The 21,436-nt window shown below is 36.1% G+C and overlaps 1 protein-coding gene across 1 annotated transcript; it reads right to left on the bottom strand.

Moving 5' to 3' along the window:
* Positions 1-2,135: 2,135 nt before the first annotated feature.
* Positions 2,136-15,743, bottom strand: LOC148836077 (S-geranylgeranyl-glutathione receptor P2RY8-like). Its single transcript, XM_088913482.1, has 2 exons — positions 15,692-15,743; positions 2,136-5,311 (listed from the first exon to the last, which is right to left on the bottom strand). Exon 2 carries the CDS (start codon positions 5,286-5,288, stop codon positions 4,257-4,259), a length of 1,032 nt encoding a protein of 343 aa, XP_088769608.1. The 5' UTR covers positions 5,289-5,311; positions 15,692-15,743; the 3' UTR covers positions 2,136-4,256.
* Between the last annotated feature and the right edge of the window lie 5,693 nt (positions 15,744-21,436).

The following is a 21,436-nucleotide window of genomic DNA, read 5'->3' as shown; positions in this document are numbered from 1 at the left end:
GTGAATACTTTCCTTTGTCATCAGTATACATGTGAAAGATCTATCCTAAAACACTGAGTTATGATACTGTTCTACTCTATATAGACCACACAATACCGGTGACCCTTTCATTATCACTGACGTGAAGAAGTAATTATCACATAAACAGAAGGGTTAACTTCAAATGCTGGGTCACATTTTGTTTTATGTATTGTTGACTGTACTGAAAAATGCTTGTGTGGAAATCACTTAGATAACTAGTCTTTTCAAAATTAGATAATGTCGGTCATTGTATCAGTGTCAGTAATCTTAAATAGAAAGAGCACTGACAATTTTCAGTCCTCAGACTTTAAAGCAGTTTTGTATTTTAAAGAAGGATTTGGTAAGGTGGACTGAGTGGCCTACTGTCATTTGTCATTTGTAGTCCTTTTTAAGCTAAATGGCTGCTCTAACAGGGGCTGACTGCTACTTACAGAGAGCAAGAACAAATTGAAATACGCAAATGGAGAAGAGTTTAAACCAACAGCAGCTGTGGTTATGCAAGAGTTCAGACAGTGGTCAAAAAGCTTTCTGTCGTTGAAAACATCACAGGAGGTCAAATGATGTATGAAAAGGGTTAATTAAAAAAATAAAGTGTGATGAAATATGTCATTATTTGTCACGCATATCATGCATTTTATTTCAGATAGTTGGGAGTTCATATTATTATCCAGTAAATAAGTCAACTCTTTCCCCATTAAATTCCAATACAGAAAGTTAAACCAATCATTTCCTTAGTCATTCAATTCTGACGAGTGCCATGCATTTTTAATATTCCTTAAATGCACTGCAGGAGGGTCTGTCAGCAATCAAACTATTAGTTTACAATAAAATAACAAAAGAAGGAAAAATAAAAAAGGAAAACCTTGATGGTTTGCTGTTTGTTAATCCACCCTTTCCACAGAAAAGAAACTATATCAGTGATTTTATTTCCACTACCCATCTTATAAGGTGAATTTGCACACTCTTAAATAATTCAAATCTTTATATTACCAATATGTAATATGTATAATGAACCCGAAAATCATTTTTTTGGTGTTTAGAAGAAACTTTGTTTCCCCTAGTAACTAGAAAATAGGTGATATATGACTATTGTGAGGGCAACATGGTGGTGCAGTTGTCAACATTGCTACCTCGCAGCGCTAGGGCCCTGGGTTCAATTCTGTGGGTGCCATCTGCCTGTTCATGTGGTCTCCCCATGTTTGTGTGGGTTTCTTCTGAGTGTTCCAACAGTGAAAAATACTGGTTGATTAATTGGCTTCTGGGAAAATTGACACTGGTGTACATGTGTGCATGTTTTTGTCTGTGTCTGCCTGTACCCTGTGATGGACTGCTGTCCTGCTGCTTGCTAGGATAAGACTTTAGCTCCCCCGTGACCAAATATTGGATAGACTTATTGGATATTGGATAAGACTTTCCTTCAGTTAATCTACATAAGATGACTTGGTATTGTAAGAATTATTGTAAGTCATGCAAGCCTTGACCTCATCAAGTGACATTACAGACAAAATAGTATGGCCGAAACTTGTAGCATTGGTTCCTTTTTTATTACAAGGTGAGAAATACGAGTGCTATTTTAATCCACAATATGAAATGACTTCAGGGAGCTGTGTTGGGTTCAAATACACCCAGTTAAAATAATACCTTTACAACTTACTAGCTTTAAAAAGGTCAAATACCATAACTTATCCATACCACACCCACTGATAAAAAAGCATTCTTAATCCCTGTTCTTGGGAACAGTCTGCAGGCAAAACAGCAGAAACAGTCGTTTCCTTCTTTTTTATGTAAACTAAAGCATTTTTTATGTTTCCTAAATCATTACATGCCACACAAAATTCACATTCTCTGTGCTTTTAATTTCCTCTACATTTTTCTATTATTAAAAACAAAAGAGCTCACAACTGATACAGGAGTTGGACCACAGAATATTCGATTTTACCTCGTGTTGTTGTATTGACTATATTGAGCATTTAAGAAAACAGATTAACACACCGTTTAAAGACAGCAAATTGTTACATGTCCCCTCTTTAAAAGGACAGGTTGAGGGGACATGAAAAGTTTGTAGCTGGGTTACAAACCTGACCAAAGAGAAAATGGAATACTCAAAGTCAGCATTGGTTTGAAGGTTTATTCAAAGGAACTGAGTAAGGGCCCAGCATACAGTAAGTAAGAACACTTTTTACATCCTGTTTTGCTGTAAAAGTGGAGAAGCAGCAGAAATCAAACTGTCATCTCACAGCATTTTGTATCAGTCTGTAAAGCTGCAAACTATCTAAGTGATAATGCCTGAGCACACCTTTTTATAAGATATACAATTCATCAAGTTGTATTTATATAAAATATATCACTTAAAATATATCATTTAAAAAACAAAATGAACAAAATTGATTCCTTGAATTAAGCATTTAATGCTACAGGTTAAAGTACTGTAGAGCACAATGAGCAAAGCTTTATTACTAATTTTGTACCATGCTAAGCTTAAAATAAATGCATTGAACAATGCTATTCTATGACATAAAATATTTACAAATAAAACAACATAACCTGATATGCTTATGGTGATACAGACATTTTCTTTAAGCTACATGTATAAAAACATACATACTGCATATATATAAACATACAGTACATACTGGATATAAAACATTTGTTTTTATTTTCCATTGGATACAAACACAGTCAACTAAAGAAAATAGTTACAAATGTGCAATATGATTTAAAATCCAGTTATGGAACAGATACCAATGTGACTGATGACTGGTATCGGATTTTAAACCATTTGTTGTCAGGTATCTGTTGTGAAACATGAAATATTCATACATTCAAGTGACATTGCACTTACAAGTACAGGAGCTATGTGATTCTAGTGAAGGAGCATTTTTTTTCTTAAAGCCAGTTTGATGCATGAGCTTTTAATGCCACTGGAGTGAAAGTGTTACAAATCTGAGACGATGACAGAAATTTGTTTTCTAACAGTTTTCTTCAGAGCATAACATTTAGGGAATTATATTATACTAGATTATTAAATATACATATAGAACATTTTTTAGCTACCAGATTTTCAAATACTGGCATAAAATCTATAAAGCAATTTTGCAAAATATACAATCAGTTTAATGTATGCTTCAGAATCCCCAATGTGCAATTTAAATACAGTATTGATTTAAGTAAGAATACTCACAGAATTTAAGTTTTCTCACAAAAGATCTGAGGCGTATTTTATTTTAAAAAAATATTTGATGGTGAAAAGCTCTGTGACCTACAGTATATACTTTTTTTATTCTGGGCCCTTTTACAGATCCAGTGGAACTTTGCTATGGTAATTCACTTTGTAACATCATCTTTACATTCTGCTGAAATATTTCACTGAATATCACTGAAAATCAGTTTCCAATACTCAAAACAATATTTAAAAACTCCCTTAAGTCCAATGTGGAGATCAAGTGGAGAAATAATGCGTTATTTTTCCAGTTAGCCACGAAAAGGACATGACAATGAAACAAATTCATTTAAAGATTTCCATATTCTTGCATGAAACATTCTGTAACATAAAATATTGTCTCTTTTTGATGTAGGCAGACAGTCAAAAAATGAATCATCGGCTGTGAATAGTGGAGCAAAGGCCGGCGAAGAAGACATTTCCCCCAAAAAGATGACTTGCTTAATCCGTTACTGGAGGCTCTGATCTCAGGTTAGTTAAGGAGACAAGTACCAACACAAACCCCTTTAAACTCAAAATTAAGAATAAATATTTTGCTACAGAATACAAGGTAAGTGTGAGCTTGTCCCTAACCAGACAAAGTTTTGCTACATGTGGGTGCTTCAGTTACAAACTGAATGTTCTATATTTTTTTATTGCTACTGTGTTATTGCAGTTGGGTAAATGCTATCAGAAAAAGCCCTTTTTATGGAAGTTCACGATCACCAACGTGGAACCTTTTCTTTTTCTAATAATACAGCAATTTCCACACACTTCTTTCTCACACATTGACTCTCGATCGGTCTTATCAGCCAGACGTGCTGTTGACTGGGGAGGAATGCAAGTGTAAGAAAAGCCAGCAGTGAATGAATGGAATGAAACGGATGGAATAAAAATCTAGATAATCAGATAATTGAGCATTAATCTATACAGCAACATATCAAAAGTTTTTGCCTAATTACTTCAAAGGCTGCTTATTGTGGAGTTTTCTGTAATGTATTACAAATGAATTTGTCCAAAATGATAACAGTTTCTTCTAGAAAACATTCCTCTCATCATCCTCATGTCCTTCTGAGAGTGTTCGGGCTGAAAGTATGCTCTCTTTTCTGTAGTTAACTTTATTAACGTCACTGCTGTTGTTGCTATATCCCAGAACTTTCCTTACCTTTCTCCTAAATTCTTTGGAAGCAAAATAATAAATGAAGGGATCCAGGCAGCTGTTCAGGCAGCTAAGGGACAGAGTCAATTTGTAGGCTGTGTACAGTGACTTGTCAAAGAAAAGTCTTTGAACCATGTGGGCGAACAAAATGACATTATTGGGAGCAAAGCATGTGGTGAAAACGAATAGCACTGTGATAGTAAGAAGCACTGCCCTTCTCTTGTTATGGAACTCGGTGCTTTTGTTGTTTTTCATGAGCTTGAAGATGATCCCAGTGTAGCAGCACACCGTAACAATGAAAGGAATCAAGAAAAGTAGAACAAACAAAGTAAACAGGAAGACCGCCCAGTGTCCTAGAGAAGGGAGCATTGATTTTTTGAGGACATCAAAGCAAGTGGTTATGTTCAGCTCCTGCACTTTATAGGTTAAGTCAGTGCTCTCCAACGGATACATAACCATCAAAATGATTGCCCACATTCCCAGACACACCATCGCCGCATACTTTTTTTTCATGACCTCTTTGTACCGCATTGGACGCAGCACTCCAAACCAGCGGTCTACGCTAATGGCAGTCATTGTCAAAATGGAGCAGTACATGTTGGAGTAGAACATGATGGTTACAACTCTGCAAAGCTTGTCACCAAAGACCCAGTTGTACCCATTGAGATGGTAATTGATGTGGAAAGGCAGGAACAGGCATATGGCCAGGTCAGTGATAGTGAGGTTGATCATGTAAACGATGGTGGGAGTCTTGGAAGTGCGGAAGAGCAGGAGCCAGAGGGAAAGGCCATTGCCTGGAAGGCTGATCGCAATCACGATGCAGTAGACAATAGAGAGGGTATCTCTGACCACTGTGTTCCTGAACATCTCCAGGGTCTCATTATCAAGCTGAGTTTTGTTCCAGACCATGGTGAGGTAAGTTCACAGATGATCTAAAACCAGACAGGAAAAAGACAGGTAAGAAATAACATGGACACAACAATCCCAACATTGTTTTCACCATGATGAGAAGTTAAAAAAGAACATAATTGTGCCAAAATTAAAAACTGTGCTCTTTTTGATTTTCTAAAAAAAAAAACTAAATCAACATGGGAGCTATACAAAACTACAATTTTTCTGTTGAATGTTTGCTCATTCCAGAGGAAAGGGGAATTTTTCCAACTGTGATGCCAGGAGTAATTGTCAGTTGCAGTGTTGGGCACCTTGTATCAGAATCAAAGAAAATTTAAGTGTTAATCAGTCATTCCTTACATATGGCATTTATATAAAAGAAGAAAGCAAACAGAAAGTATCACAGTAAAAAGAAAATAAAGCGTTAACGTCAAAGAAATTCCTAGACGAAAGAAAGAAATGTCAATTAACCACATATAATTTAGTCATACAAATATGTAAGCAAGTGCGTGGAAAAAAATTAAAAGAGCCTTAAAAAACTCAAGCATAAAATGTATACAATTTTGTTTGCTAGGTCATAAAAACATTAATCTTTTAATCTTCAGTTATTTTTCAGTTTACTGTAGGTAGTTCTGCTTAGAAGCTTTGAAGCTGAAGATTTTATGGATATTTTTTTAAATTATTGCCAACTTCCATAAACATACTAAGCCCAAATGTCTTCTACAAAACAAAAAAAAAACAGATACAAAGTCCCAGTCTGATTTTCTCATAATCATAAATAACCGGTAATATTGTGCAATTGTTTTTGTGACACTTCAGTTAATCTCTTCGTTCTGTAAAAGGTGTGTGTTTTTGCCCATGTTAGAAACAGATGTGGTACAACATCATTTTGTGAACGATTTCACTACGCTAGAAATTATAGAAGTTTACAAAAAATACCGTTGATTTAGACATTTATGTTTAAGATTTGAGTTGTTTTAATTCAAATTGAAAAAAGGGCATAGTTGTCAGTGAAGCATTTATTTGCACGAAGGAAACTGCAGATCCTTTAAAGCTGAAAATGATTGTGTTTTATTCAATTTCTTTTTCACTGATGAGACAGAAATATGTCAGTAAATGGTTGTTAAAAAGTGTCATTTTAATACACAGTCTGGCTTTTATTTTACTTCGCCCACAATTTCACAAATGCAAGGACCGCCGCACAGCAAGGGACTAAAACAATGTGGGCACTTTATTTTCAGTAACCTAGCACTTCTTTTAAATAAACTTGCGTTCTTGATTTTTTTTTCCTGCAGACACCCTTTATTCTTCTTAAACAACTTTCTAATCCTCCAAGTATTACCATATTATCACCTGTTGAATCTTACTTATTGCAACCCTCCAACTGACATCTCATCTGCGTTGCTACAACAGTCTAACAGATAAAAGTCCTTCACTTGATTTAGAAAGAGCATTTTGAGTTAAACGTATTATTTATGGAAAGATGATTCATACTCAATGTGCCAAGCATAATCAAAGGAGGATTTAATGTATACCTTGAAGCTGCAGGCGTACAATGTCTCTGATGTAGGTGCTCAGTAGTTGCGGTTATCCTCAACCTTCTTGAGAACTCTGAGCTGAGAAGTTCTTGCAACTCAACACCACCCCACCCTTTGCTGCATCTGTGCTGCGAAAACACTGCAGTCCTGGGCGTAGTGATCTGGTCCATTTTAATACGTGGCAATCTCTGCAAACCTGATTGAGCTTTCTTGGCACTCACAGAAAACCTTCAGAAGTTCAAGCTCGCAGTAGTCATTTCTGAATCCCCCAAAGATATGAAACTGAATCTCAGCATTAGTTAAATTTCATGTAGCCCTGTCTAGCAATGTCTCTGAGGCCATAAAGACCAAGCTTTCAGATTGAAAGTTTTAAAACAGTACAATTATGAATGTGCATCTGCCTTTTTACCAGTGAACAAAAATCCCTACCTCCCCCGGCATTTCACTCTTACAGATACTGTATATACATTAAAAAGAAAATGCTCTCAATTAAATAAAAACATAGTTTATACTGCTGCAGCACGAAATGCCAAATTTGTATTCGAGGTATACATGTAAGCGAGTTAGGCACTAGCGACATATGTCTGGGAGCAAAGAAATAAAGGAAGAGAAAGGTGTAATATTTTCCAATAACAGCCAGAATATGACAAACGTTAATTTGCTTAATGAATATGTGGATTTGACTGAATAATTCTTAAGATTTGTTTCTCATTTATATGCTTCAAGGTTTATGCGATGGAAAAGATGCATAAAGGGCATTATTCTAAAGTGGTTGTTTAAGTCACACAGGCATTTTTATATGGATTATTTATTACAGCCTATTTTGAAGAAACCACTACTTATCTCAACGCTTTAATCACAACAACATTTTAGTGCATGACATGTTTGGCACAAGGTTTTTTTTTAGTATGTTCTGGGGTTTTTCAATAGACGGAGCCCTATCTTCACATATTCAATTGTCTATCCCACAATAATTACTTGTTGGCCATGGCCTTCCATACAGTGCATGAGCCAGATAATGTGGTTAGCCAATGCCTGATTTGTCAAGACCACAAGGTGTAAGAAATAAACTACCTGTGAAAGAAAGTAAACAAACTAGTAATTTTAAACCTTTCTGGCAGGAGTTTAGTTTAAATGAAGGAGTAGCACTTAGTGTTATGCCATCACTAACATTATGGCTATAATCCATCAAGAAGCCAGAAAATCGCACTTAAACATCCATGAATTCACTGATTTTCAGAGATTATTCAAACCCTTTCTTAGAAAGAAACAACATTAACACCATTTTCAACATCTTACAAATACTTCAATTATCCACTTGAACTGCTCATAGTTGTAATTTGATTAAATAAACTCCTTTGAAAAGGAGTTAGCTTTGGGAGTATAAAAGATCACAGACTTTTTTATCCATATATCTTTCTTTTAGTTCAATAAATGTTAAAAAGACAAAATTAAAGGTAGGAGATCATCCAATTTCTCTTTGTAAAACATAAAGATTTCAAAATAGGAATGCGTGTGGTATCAGTTATCAGATCCTTTCTATATCTGTATCAGTTTTTAAACAGGAAGCAAAAAGTCGTAAAAATGAAAAACACCATCTTAAGAGATTTGATGCAGGTCTATAATTTACACATCTTATTACCCTGCACAGATGTCCATAGTTTCTGATGGATATATAAACTTTACATGCTAGTAATTTGAATTCATCTTACACCAACGCAGCAAACTCTCAGTCATAATTGAGTTCCGTAAAACAATTTTGCTTTTGAATTCACTGACCTGTCTAAGAATGACAAAAAGGGACACCTTAACAAGTATTGGTTTACATTACAACATTTGGTTATGTTATGGGATTGACATTGGTTAGTTTTAAACTATGTAATAAAGTAAGTTCAGATGTGTTGATGGGATGAAAAGGGTTTTCAATGCAACATATGCCAGCTGCTGAAGCAGAACATGAACATGTCTTCCTTTTGCAGGTGAATTTTATACTGTATGCAGTAATTTCTCCTTCAGATTACACCACTGATATAAAAAAGACATTCATGCTTTAAGGACTAGACAGGAAATACTGGGTTGGAGGTGGGGGAGACAGAAAGAAAAGTCCCCAATTTCTTACATCAGCACCAAAAATAAGTTTTGCCTTTGCCGTCGGCGACATGAAGCTCCTTTGGTATAATCATCGCCTTGTATAAATATCAGCAGAAACAAGAAGGAAAGCACAACGTTCATGAGAATAACTTCTCACACTTTTGTTTCCAATCTTTAAAGGAAAAGTAAATCAAAGGTGTATATGTTTTGTTTCTTGTTTAATGTAAATCAGATCCCTTACAACTAAATTGCAGTAAAGCAATCAAGAAAAGAAACAAATATAGATGCATCTGATATTTGTGTTTTCTGATTGACATTTCCGGAGACAGGACTTAATCAATTAATTTGTGCTGCTTCTTACAAATTCAAGAGTTATTGTTAATTCTTTTATAAATCATACTTCAAGGTGCTGTACTTTGTTTCTTTTCTTTGCATAGTCAGAGCACGATCCTAAGGATTAGCCTTAAAGTGTGTCAAAGGTTGCCCTGATCTGACTCATTGATCACTTAGCAACACAGGTACCAGTTCACAAAACTTCCCACTCAGAAGCATCAAGATTTATGGTAAATCAGTGTACTTTCAATACCTTTTTTAATTTTTGCACACCACAATATAGACTGTGTCAATTAGGGGTTTTCCATTACAAATATAGAAAAGAGAATAAAGCAAGGCTTTTCTGAGTAACTGTGATGCAAAGCTGACTTCTTACACATTAAACTCATTGGGCACAGAAAGGGCCAAGATTCCTTTTGTAGGAGGGGAAGCTGAGGTGAAGAGAATAATACAAAACATGTATATAAGTTAAGCTGACAATGCTGCACCTACACAAACGTTGTTTCTAGTGTTCAGACTGGTTAGAGGCTTAAACATTTCTAATACAACATTATTGAACTTTTTTGAAGAATTGCTTTCGGAATGGGCTTGGAATCTTTTCTGATTACCGAATAGGGGTGAGTAGTTAATGGTGGTCTTTGTGTGGGTGTTTTTTTTACAGGACAGAGGAGTGCAAATCCAGCTCTAGAGATTTGATTCTTAGGGTATTCATCCTAGCTGAGCTACAACTACTTTAGTAGATGCCAGTATCTGTGTAATTGAACCAAACAAAATGTCCAGGCCTCAAACAGTTAATAATAATATCAGTCAATAATAAGAATTGGTTCAAAACCCCTACTATTGCACCTTCAGGACTTTAATTTGTTTGCATTTATTTCAATGGGTCCCTCATCATGGATTCTAAGCTGCAAAGATTTTTATCAACTGACAAATAAGACACATTTTGCCAAACTATATTTCCTGAAAGGTACATCATTAAAATGTTACCTAATAGACAGCTTACTAGTTGCCATGTATATGATCTAAATGGACCTGAACTAAACAACTAATAAAGCCATGCAAAAAAGATTACAAACTTAAATGATTCAGGATCGGAGGCATTATTATTAGGTTTGTCAGAGAACATAACTTTTCTCTGACCCAGTGCCCAGTTTTGTAGAAGTATGATCTACTTCTCTGGCATTATGGTTAAACATGCTTTCAGAAATCAGAGTATTTTTTTTTTAGGTGAAATAAGCTTCTAGAAATATATTATGCATACATACTGCAGGTATTTTTACATGTGAGTACCATGTACATGACATATTTTAGATCACTTCTATATGTCACAGTTGTCTGTTTGATTACAAATATTGTTCTAGTTCTAATCACAAGAACATCACAAGAATCACAAGAACATCCTGCTGGTTGCTCTAAACAGGTACAGTACAACTTATTACCAACTTTATTTAACTAATTATTATTTAACTATTGTTATGGTGATGTGTTCAAATTAGAGTTTTATAATCACACGGCACACATGTTCTGCAAAATATAAAATGTCATTAGTATTGTACAGTTAGGAATTCCACTAAGTTTTTACATAATTCTTTTTTATACAACATGTTCTTAATTTTGACAAAGACTGACTCTTTTCTCCCAAAGACTGAGGAGAGTAGACGAAAATAATTGATTTCATTTCTGTGTTCCGAGACGTGTCTCCGTACTCCGTGTCAATGACCACATTTTTGGAGGTGCTGATGCTTTTAATTAAGGAATTATTCAGACATGAATAAAAAAAATGGTACTGAAATGTCTGCTATGAAAATCGTGATTTAAAATTAATTTCAGACATCTAAAAGGATAAAGTCATATGTCATTGTGGGTTATTTATACACTGCTTATTGTATATTAAAATCATTTAAATTAAAAAAACAACATAATTTCCCCCCCTCAAAAATATGACATATCTCTGTAGTACTTTTCAGATGCTGTGGTTTAACACACATTTACTAATGATGTACTACTTTAAGGGGAGCAAAAGACATTACCCTACAATATCTGATAACATTAGTGCAACCATCATCAATACATTCTTTTCAAAGAAAAGACCAAATAAAAAACATTGCTGCTTTACAAGACTTTTGCTTAATTAAGTTGCATTGTTTCATGTATAATGTGGTTTTGTATGGTTTGTAAACATCTGATGCATCAAAACTGATACTCTGTAAGCAAATCAGGAATCTGTACAAAGCAGGCAAAAACATTTTATTTTATATTTGATAAAATCTTTCAATATCTGTTATGAAACAGGCACAAATATCATGCTGAGTTGCATTGCCCATTACTTTTATTCACTCTACCTTGATACATTTTAAGGGAATTGTGTTCTTCTACAAGAAGCTAAATTAATACTAATCATGTGTGACTGAAGACCCCTTAAAATACTGATTTAATGTATAAATTGAAACGTTGATCTACAGTAACATATGAAAGAGTTTGTTTTCCTGGAATACACACTGAAAATGTTTTTTGAAAAAAAACAGATTCACCTTAATTAGAACAATTCAAAGTTTCTTAAAAAACATTACAGGCATTTGAAGTCTATGGTTTGTATGCTGCAATTTTCTTTTATTCAGATTTCTTGATGCCCTAATATTAATACAGATTTGAAGTCCAAGTAGAGAGTGTACTCTATGTCTTATGTTTTTTATGCTTGAAACAGAGAAACTGAAATGATTTTACCATCGATACGTACAATGCATGTCACAAAAATAGATGAAAATATAGAAAACAGGAAGTGAGCAGCATTTGTCTATGACTTTGAAGAAAAAATATCTAAATAGACACTTTGATCTGCAATAATAAATCCCTTTAAGCTTGAAAATTCACCTTTGTTACACGTATTGTTCATTCTTGCTGCTATATTTTACACCTAATTGATGCTGGGCTGTCATAGCGGAAGAATTGTTTTTTATATGTTTGCGTTGTGCATTTGCATTGCGGAAGACAATAAATCTGCTCTAAGGAGTTTTCTACAGTCAATACACTACCACCTACAGAACTTCCATCCAATCTATTGCTCTTATAAATTACATCTTCTAAGTTACTTTCTAAAAGGGCCAGATGTGTTTTTTTCCAGTTACCCTATGAATGTGGCTTGTTCAGACCAGCATAACAAGCTGTTTCTTCAAGATTTTACTGGATCTTGAAGAGATCCTTGGATCAATCACGACAAAGGAAGATCATACATCTTTTGGTTTTAATACTATGTTGCTCCAACTTCATATTGGTGTCGTTAGCGCCACATACCATTTGTTCATTTAAAACTGTTCATTGAATGTTAGAATCATATCAATCAAAAAACAGTGTATCATGTTTAAATACTGTATGAATCATCAAAAACTAAAAAGACCACACTAGAGTAGTATAGCTCATCACATTTAAAACATCCCCTTCTCTCTCTTCATACACCCTACTGTGTGTATTAACTGTGACACATTTCACCAGTCCTACAAAATGAAAAGTTAGTTTAAAGAGTAACAATTCATCTTCCTACACCATGAATTGTACTGATCTTTTTGACTTAATAAAATTGGTATTTCTTAATCATTATGATCTGAGCTCCAGAATATGATAAGGCATGTGAACAGCACAGGATACCAATTCCTTTAAGGAAATAGAACAGTTCCTGTCAATATTGATACCGTGTGCAGTAGAAATTTAAAGTATGATAATTATGGTGTTCTGAAGAAGTATAGGGATAAGGAAGTGTGCAACTTTTTATTATTTTGTTGCTAATGAAGATGGTGATCGTAAAACTTTGATGAGCCATATACTGTATACAGTATACTATACTTTCTGATATCTGATACATGTGATGTTATATCGATTATACTACTTGATTATACTACTCAGATGATGTCAGGAGAAATCAGTGTGGAAACATTAATCTGTACTTAAGATAAAAACAGGATGCAGCTCTCTGTCAGATTCACTTTCCATTGTCATTTCAGATAATGAACAACTTGGTGTCAAGATGCATATTTGCCTTATCTTAAGCTTTTTTTCTTCAGGGGAAATAGCTTAAAAGTAAAGTGTTTATGTGGGTGTCCTCCTGCACTGGGTTTAAAGCAGAAAAGTCCTCTGAAATGTTTAAAAGGTGATTTCTGAATAACAAACCATAAATATACCTCCTCAGATAACTATCATATTAAGGCCGTAAAAAGATATAAAAGCTCATAAAGCATCTACAATTAACCTCTCTTATTAACTGCAATTTACATTCCTCTCCTAAGAGAATCAATTGTCAATTTTTCATTTACCTTTCACATTTTTACAAGGCTCACATTTCACTTTATCTGACCAGAAATAATAAATCTGTCTCTCCACCTGAATATTTTTGTCCACAACACAGAGTTTAGGGGAAACAGATTTTGAGAAAAAAAGCTGATGTGAAAGATGAATACTTTTTTTCTAACCAAAAAATAACCAAATACAATGAGATGGTGAGGGTACTGCAAGATAATGTTTAATTCTTATATTTTTTTAAACGGTAAAAGAGACCAATATAAACCAAATATTTACCTGCAACACCGCTAATATCATTCACTGCATTAAAACTGGAGGTTTGTGTCACATATATTTAGATTTAGTAAAGATGTAAATACGCAATGTTGATCTGAAAAGGGGGCCATTCTTTTTCACACATGCACTTTCTCACAACCATCTGTGCCTTCCTGAATGTGCGCGGAGATAACATCATTGAAGTACTACTTTTGTGGTTATCGCGTGGCACGAAACTATTGCTCTACACATTCACTGCTTTACCTTTGGGATACACAATGTTAGCCAATGTGGTACATTATCTTCTTCTTTTTTTAGAATTTTTAATGCCACAGCTGTCTGGTTCAAAGTGGCGTGATGGCTTATACTCAGGATTTTTAAGTGCATTTTGTAACTTTTTACCTAGTAACAATCTGTTTGATTTTATTTCAATGTGCTCTTCATTCATGCAGTCTTATAGTGGAATTTAGAGATATGGTATAGTGAGTAATCTAATGACGTTTGCAGAGAGTAGTAATATAGGAGGATTAGCAAACACTATTGAAGCAACCCATGAAATTACAAAAAAACATATAGATGGTTTTCATGACTAGGAAAATAATTCTGTCAGGTGACATTTAATGTAGACAGATGTAAAGTATTACGTGTAAGCAGTTAAAATGAACCATAGACACAAAATGGGAAACACTGAACTTGAAGACGCTGCTTATGAAAAAGACAGGTTTTTACTGTATGTCGACACATCATTTACACTTTTACACAGAATTTGCATTTAATGTGGGGAAAAACAACAAAAAACAAAATAGCAAACAAGATGCTTAAAAGCATGGAGGTCAAAGGGATGTTATGTCAATACTGTACAGTGCACTAGAAAGATCTCATTAAAAATGCTGCATACAATTTTGGTCTCCAAGCTGCCAATAAGATATTGCTGCTCTGGAATCTGTTCAGAAGATAGTGGAGAGATACATTCTGGGTTTTAAAGAACATCCTAGAAGAGCACAATGTCTTTGACCTTGAACACAGAAAGCTAACAAAGAACATGAAACATAAAAGATTGTGAGATGGAATGAGACAATATTGAACAAACTGCCCAGAATGTTGTTGATGTTGTATCCTACCTTCTTTCAGTGAACGACTGGATGAGTTTATGTGATCAATTGTCTATCAAAAGCCAAAGAAGCTAAATGGGCAAAATGGCCTCTCATTTGTTACTGTTTGTTATGGTCTTGTTACTGATAAAAAAAAACACTCCACAGTAAATACAGATTTCATTGCTAGACTAAGTGAAAACCAATTCATTTCTGCCTAAACATTTTTAATTTAAAATTTCACCTTTTGCAAAATAGCTGCGCTATTCTGTGTACTAAGCCAAAAGATAGAGCCTACCTGTCACAAACTCATATGAATAATCAGACACAAACACAAACACCTTGCTTCCTTTCTGTACACATGCTCTTCAGAGGATATGTTTAATAAATTCAATCCTAAAACAGGGTCAAACAGACAGGGTTGAAATAATGTTGAGACACCAGACAATATTACAAAAGGCACATGCAACAGACAGGTGTTTGCATGTGATATTTGAAACATTGCATCAGAAACCGTCTCATACACTCAGATGATTCAATTAACTGTTTGTTTAGCGCTGCAAAAACTAAGATGGAATCAGCCATCTACCATGGCTTATCACAATCTTATCACAATACGCAAAACAACCCACCAAACAGATGCAAAAATTACTCTTTACGGGACAGCCACTGAAGTACACATTTTTAACTGGGATAATTTCATCTTGCAACTCTAAACCAGTGAAAGCTCCTAACAGCACACTGAGTCGAGGAAAATGTTGTGCCATTTCTCTGCACAAATATACAGGCGTAAAAGAAAGAATAATACATGCGGATCACTTACCTGCAGGGAACCATGTGCACTGAAAAGTAAGCAAAACAGCGTGCCAGGGTGTCATATGCTGAGTAGAAGTAAATCAGGAAATGAAGACAATTTCTGAGGTTTAACCGTTGGCAGGGGGAAGGACTTCATAAAAAACCATGCTCTCATGTGAATATTTTCGTTAACTCATTTTAGTATTTCCTTCACAGAAAAATTACAAAGAACATTACAGGGCTCTAGCACAAGAGCTCTGCTGTGAAACAAAAACTGGAAATAAAGCTAAAACCCTGTTTTCTCTACTGGATACGTAGACATGAGTTCATCACACATGCTTTCTGAAAAAAAAAAACTTCCTCAATTTCTCTTAACTTGTTAATGTAGGGAAAGTAACCTGAATGATGTGTAAAGTACACATCTTGACCATGTTGTGACTTTATCTTTGATGAAATATACTGGCCCTGTACTTTAATGGTGACATGTTGTCTGAAAGCTGTCATCTCATAATGCAATGTGTCTGAGTTGCCCGAGTCCGAGTGATGGAGAGATGGCCGTTTCAAGACCTCCAAACTTAATACACTTTCCTCTGAATATGTACTACAGTTCCCCCAAAGCTATAACATTATCTGAAAATCATTATTATCTAGATGTTTAGTTTTTTGGCTCAAACTTTAAATACTTGAAGTTTAAACTAATTTAAAAGGTCAATAGTTTTTCCCCTGTAGGGAAAGGAGTAGAAATATTTGAGTGCAGCATTAACGATCCTAATTTTTAAGGAGATAACAACACAAACTAAGACTGTGCTTGAACATTATAATGTTCTTTATTTGCTGTTTAAACCTTTGTGTTATTATGTTCTCTGAGCACACGTCTTCTCTTTACACATATGGAATGGAAACTAAGAAGCCATCACCTCACAATTTGGCCAGTCAAAATCCTATCCATTTTGGGCAAAAGCTGCATAACTTGAGAAGGTGTCTCTGATAAGTAAAAAAATGAGCTCATTCAAGAATTTTAGAAATGTTCAGGAAAATATGTCCATTAATCAGTCTTACATACATTTGCAGTACTGAGACTCTTAATTTGAAACAACTGATAATTTATAATAATAATTTCTTACACATATAGATGGCTTTTCTGGACAATCCCCTCAAAATGCTTTAAAGGTAATGGGGACTCCCCTCCAACACCACTAGTGTGTAGCCCCCACCTGGGTGATGCAACAACAGCCATAATGCTCCAGTACACTCACAACACATCAGCTATTAGTGGGGAGCAGAACAGAGCAAAGAAGTTCATAGATGGGGATTATTAGGAGGCCATGATAAGTACATTCCAGGAGGACAGTTGGACAGGACACTGGGGTACCACCCCTACTCTTTTTGAGAAAAGATATTCATCATATGTTTTTGAATCTAGTTGAAAACGTTTTTATGCAAGAACATCGTGGTGAATGTGTCATATGAATTAACTGCACCCAGACAGACAGTACCAATGCTTATGTCTACAGCACTATAAACATCTTCCTGTGGTTGCCCAGGAACCACATGGATTCCATTATAAAAGCTGAAACAGACACTTTGTACCACTCTTCCATTCCATATAGTCTGATAAGAGAGAGATAATGGATAAGGAGTGAATGTTTGTATTGGAGGAATGTCACTAGTGGAGTGCCATCTGTATCTGTATTAGGACTACTGTCACTTGTATCAATATCCTAGATTACTAGTTAGTAAACTATTTAATTAAGCAAATTAAAAAAATGATCAAACACTGAAGAAGCTCTAAAGAAATTTCTAAAAGAATAAGACATTCAAGACAGGACAAGATTTTAAGGTAAGTACAGAATGTTACTTGCTGGTAGTAAAAAATAAACTATCAAAATTAGATGGGAAATACTGACTTTCAAGAAGCTTCTCATTGAAAAGCATTGTTTACGTTTACATTTATTTTCATCTTCCAAACAATGTGCGCTAGTGGCCAAAAAAGGCAAACAACATAAGGATAACTAGGTAAAATATGCAGAACTGAAATCAAGGAATGTCAAAGTTATACAATGCACTGGTAAGAAATATTTATTGAGAATAACTTCATTTACAATGATGTGTACAGGTATGGTCACCACATTATACAAAAAGATACCGCTGCTCTGGAAATTGTCCAGAGAAGAGCAACCAGATGCATTCATTAGCTTAAACAAATGCCCTCCAGTGACAGGTTCCTTATAGTCTTGAACTGGGAAGAATCTGATTGGAATAGATTCAAGTATTCAACATCCTTGAGGGCGTTATCAAAGTCAGCCCACTGGACTGACTCAACAGCGAAACACGAACCAGAGGAAACAACTGGAACGTAAGAGGAAGTGCATTCAAAACAGAGTCCATGAGGCAGAGTGTTTACCCCTGCCATTCATACGCCTGAATCTTGCTGTCTCCCAGCCAGACAGGTTTGAACTGTGAGGTTTTAACTGATCTGCAGCCAGATATTTTCTTCTATCATCCCAGAGCTTTGCTGCACCTAGAGTCACTGGATTCCTAGCCTTCGGCTTCACCGTGAGCTTCACTGGGTTCTAGGGGAAAACCATAATCAGTTCATGACCGTAACCTGTAAACAATAAGCCCATGACCATAACTTGTTTTCTCTTCATAGAATTTTCTCTCTGGACTTAAAGTTAGCTACAGTATTTCTCCCTCAGTACCACAGTGAAACAAGACTTCTTGCTTCTTTTCCCCAGGTGACCAACCACCAGGTGTGCCCTCAGACAACTAACTCCATGCAACCTGAGAGCTTACAACTGCACCTCTATCACATGTAGCAGACAGGTGCTGTCTCCCTTCAATTTATAGCCATGAAGTCCGGAAGCTGTAATAACCAGAATCCTCTCTGGATCATATCTCTCTTGTACTCATATCTAACCCACTCCCAGAAAAGAAAAAACTGTACCCTTTTTCTTCTGTCCCATTGATCTTAACCTAACCTCTTGCTTAATGTTAACCACTAGTAACCCTGCCTGTCTGGAAAGGAACACTACACATAACCCAAACATATCTCTCCTCACTTCTTCCTGTAACACCCACAATGACTGTACTCCTACACCACTACATACACAAGAACAGAATGTAAGCTGAAATTATACTTAAAACTGTACTAGCTGTACTTTTTAATTATCGCTGTAATATTTTTGCACTGTTTGCCATATTACTTTTGCACTGTTTTTGTCCTGTTTGTAAAGTTTTCTCTGTTTATGTATTTGCACAGTTTTTGACAATTTTGCACTGGCACCATACTGTTGTTTACACTGTTATTGTTATTGTATTAATGTCTATTGTCTTGTCTGCTGTTCTATTGATATACTGCACCTGTGAGACTAATGAGAAACACTTTTCACTATACTGTGCACCCGTGTAAGTATAATAACAAATAAAGTTGAATAGTTTGTCACAGCACCAATCAGGCTTGCTACTAGTTTCCTGGTCTTCTTCAATTGCTGATGGGATCCCTTTCCCCTCAACCTAGCTGCCACCACCTTAGCTGTCACAACCACTAACCTGCCCAGACCAGCCCCCAAGAGGACTAATCAGTTCCAGCAGCAGGGTGATAATTACAAACGCCGCCGCACGGGTTAATTTCACATCAGACGCCTTACCGTGCAGCAGGCTGCATTATTTAAGCCTCCCTTACCCGCATATCGCTGCTCGGTATTGAGTTCACTTCTTGTTGCTCTACCTACCGTTTCTTTGCCTTTTGCCTTTTGCCTTTTGCCTTTTGCCTTTTGCCTTTTGCCTTTTGCCTTACTGGAATTCTGACTACACCTTTTGCCTTCGGACTTCGGATCTCACCTCGCCCCTTGGATCGTTTGCCACCTGTGACTAATTTTGGATTTGACCCTGCCGCTCTCTTTTCGACCACGAATCTGTCTTACGTTCTGGATTGTTTGCCACCAGTGCCTTTACCGGATCTCGACCTACCATACGCCTTCGGACTACGACTCAGCTCCTGGTTTTGCTCTGTTCGCTTACTCACCTCCCAAGGACTCCTGCATCTGCATCGGATCCTTTTCACCTCTACCAAGCCTCGTTACATTAGCATCCAAGCAAGAGCTACACCTCTATTCAAAACACAGAGAAAGGACATGGTTCCTAACCTTTTGACAAGCTACCTGTGCTTCTCTTCTCCTGTTCTTCCCTTTCATAACCATACATCACAGACCCACTGCTTGTACAGTGCTCCCTAGGCAGTAGATAGAAGTATCCCCCAGGATAACCAACCATAATCCATGCCTTCAACCACTTAACCTAACCAACACTGTTCTGTCCTTCACAACTCAGAGACCCTCTACTACCGGACAAAACAGGGAGGTGACCATGAAACTGTCTCTTCAAAAAACAGAGAGATTGCTGTTAAACCAGGTGGCTCAATTCCTGCACCGATCTCTTTACACCCCTAGAACTATGACATTAATAACCTACTCAACCCAATAAAATGCCATAAAGAGAGCTTTTTAATGTGCTCTTTGGGCTTCTTTTCTGCATCAGGCCTAAATATTTTCCATCTCTTCAAAGCACTTTTATCACTGGTGTACATCTCATTACTTGCAGGACTGCTGTGGATTTACCTTGCCATCTCTGTTCAAATTCACTTACTCGAGGTAGTTAACATCTTTTGTCTTCAGCTGTTGATGATTTAAATAGACCTAGAAAAACCAAGGGATTTTCACCAGTCCTTAAGGACTGGTGTTGTGTAGGATCATATACTACAGATTTTCATGCTCAACCAGCTGGTTATTGGCTTAAACAGACCAATGTAACAGCTTCGTTCAGCTCTACAGGGGCAGCTTTTTTGAAGAGACCAAAATTGGAAACCTCTGGCAGGCACAGTGTGATTTTATGACTTAAAGCCAGTGGAATTAAACACATGTATTATGTATTTTTACTAGAGGTGTGCCAGAAAGATAATGTTCATACCATCCATCAATTTTCTAACCTCTTTATCCACTTCAGGGACACGGGGGAGCCAGAGCCTATCCCTGCAAGCAGCAAGCACAAGGCAGGGTACACCCCGGACGAGATGCATGTCCATCACAGGGCTCACACAGACACAGACACGCACACACTCACACCAGGGCCAATGTTCCAGAAGCCAATTAACCTACCATGTACTGTAGCCTGAAATGACATGATATTTTGAGATGAATATGGACATGGACTGAGGGAGGAGCTTTTTTGGTGTGGTTTAAAATAGAGAAGTGAAACTAAGAAAGTTAAAAACAAGGAAATACACTTCAGGTGCACGAAGACTTTCAAATTTAGTTATGCTTCTGGAGGAGCAATAGGGGAGCAAAATGTTCTGATTTGTTCCCCATATATATTTAATTTGATGTTAGATCAAGAGCATACATTTTACAAATGTGAAGACAGGCTATCTAGCCTATCCAAATAATTTGGTTGCTATAAACTGTAAAAGATCAGAGAATCTCATCCAGCTGTTTCCTGAAAGAAGCAATGCCATTGGCTTCGACAACTCAACCAGGTAGCTTGTTCCAGATTCTCACGACCCTTTGTGTAAAAAAGTGCCTCCTGTTCTCAGTTTTACAATCACTTCCCCTTACTTTTAATTTGTGTCCTCTGGTTCATGTTTCATTGCTCAACTTTGGCAGTATCTTTGAGAATTTCAAAACATGAAGCACAGGCATGTGAATCTTATTAATCTTTTACATAGTACGGCATTCCTCTGTGACAGAGAATATACTGTACAGTATCCCTTCACTAT

Source organism: Atractosteus spatula, chromosome 4 (assembly GCF_055471065.1).
Source record: "Atractosteus spatula isolate fAtrSpa1 chromosome 4, fAtrSpa1.hap1, whole genome shotgun sequence".
Classification (NCBI taxonomy): domain Eukaryota; kingdom Metazoa; phylum Chordata; class Actinopteri; order Semionotiformes; family Lepisosteidae; genus Atractosteus; species Atractosteus spatula.
Note: the sequence above shows the minus strand (reverse complement) of the source record. Positions and strands in the feature narration are given on the sequence as shown.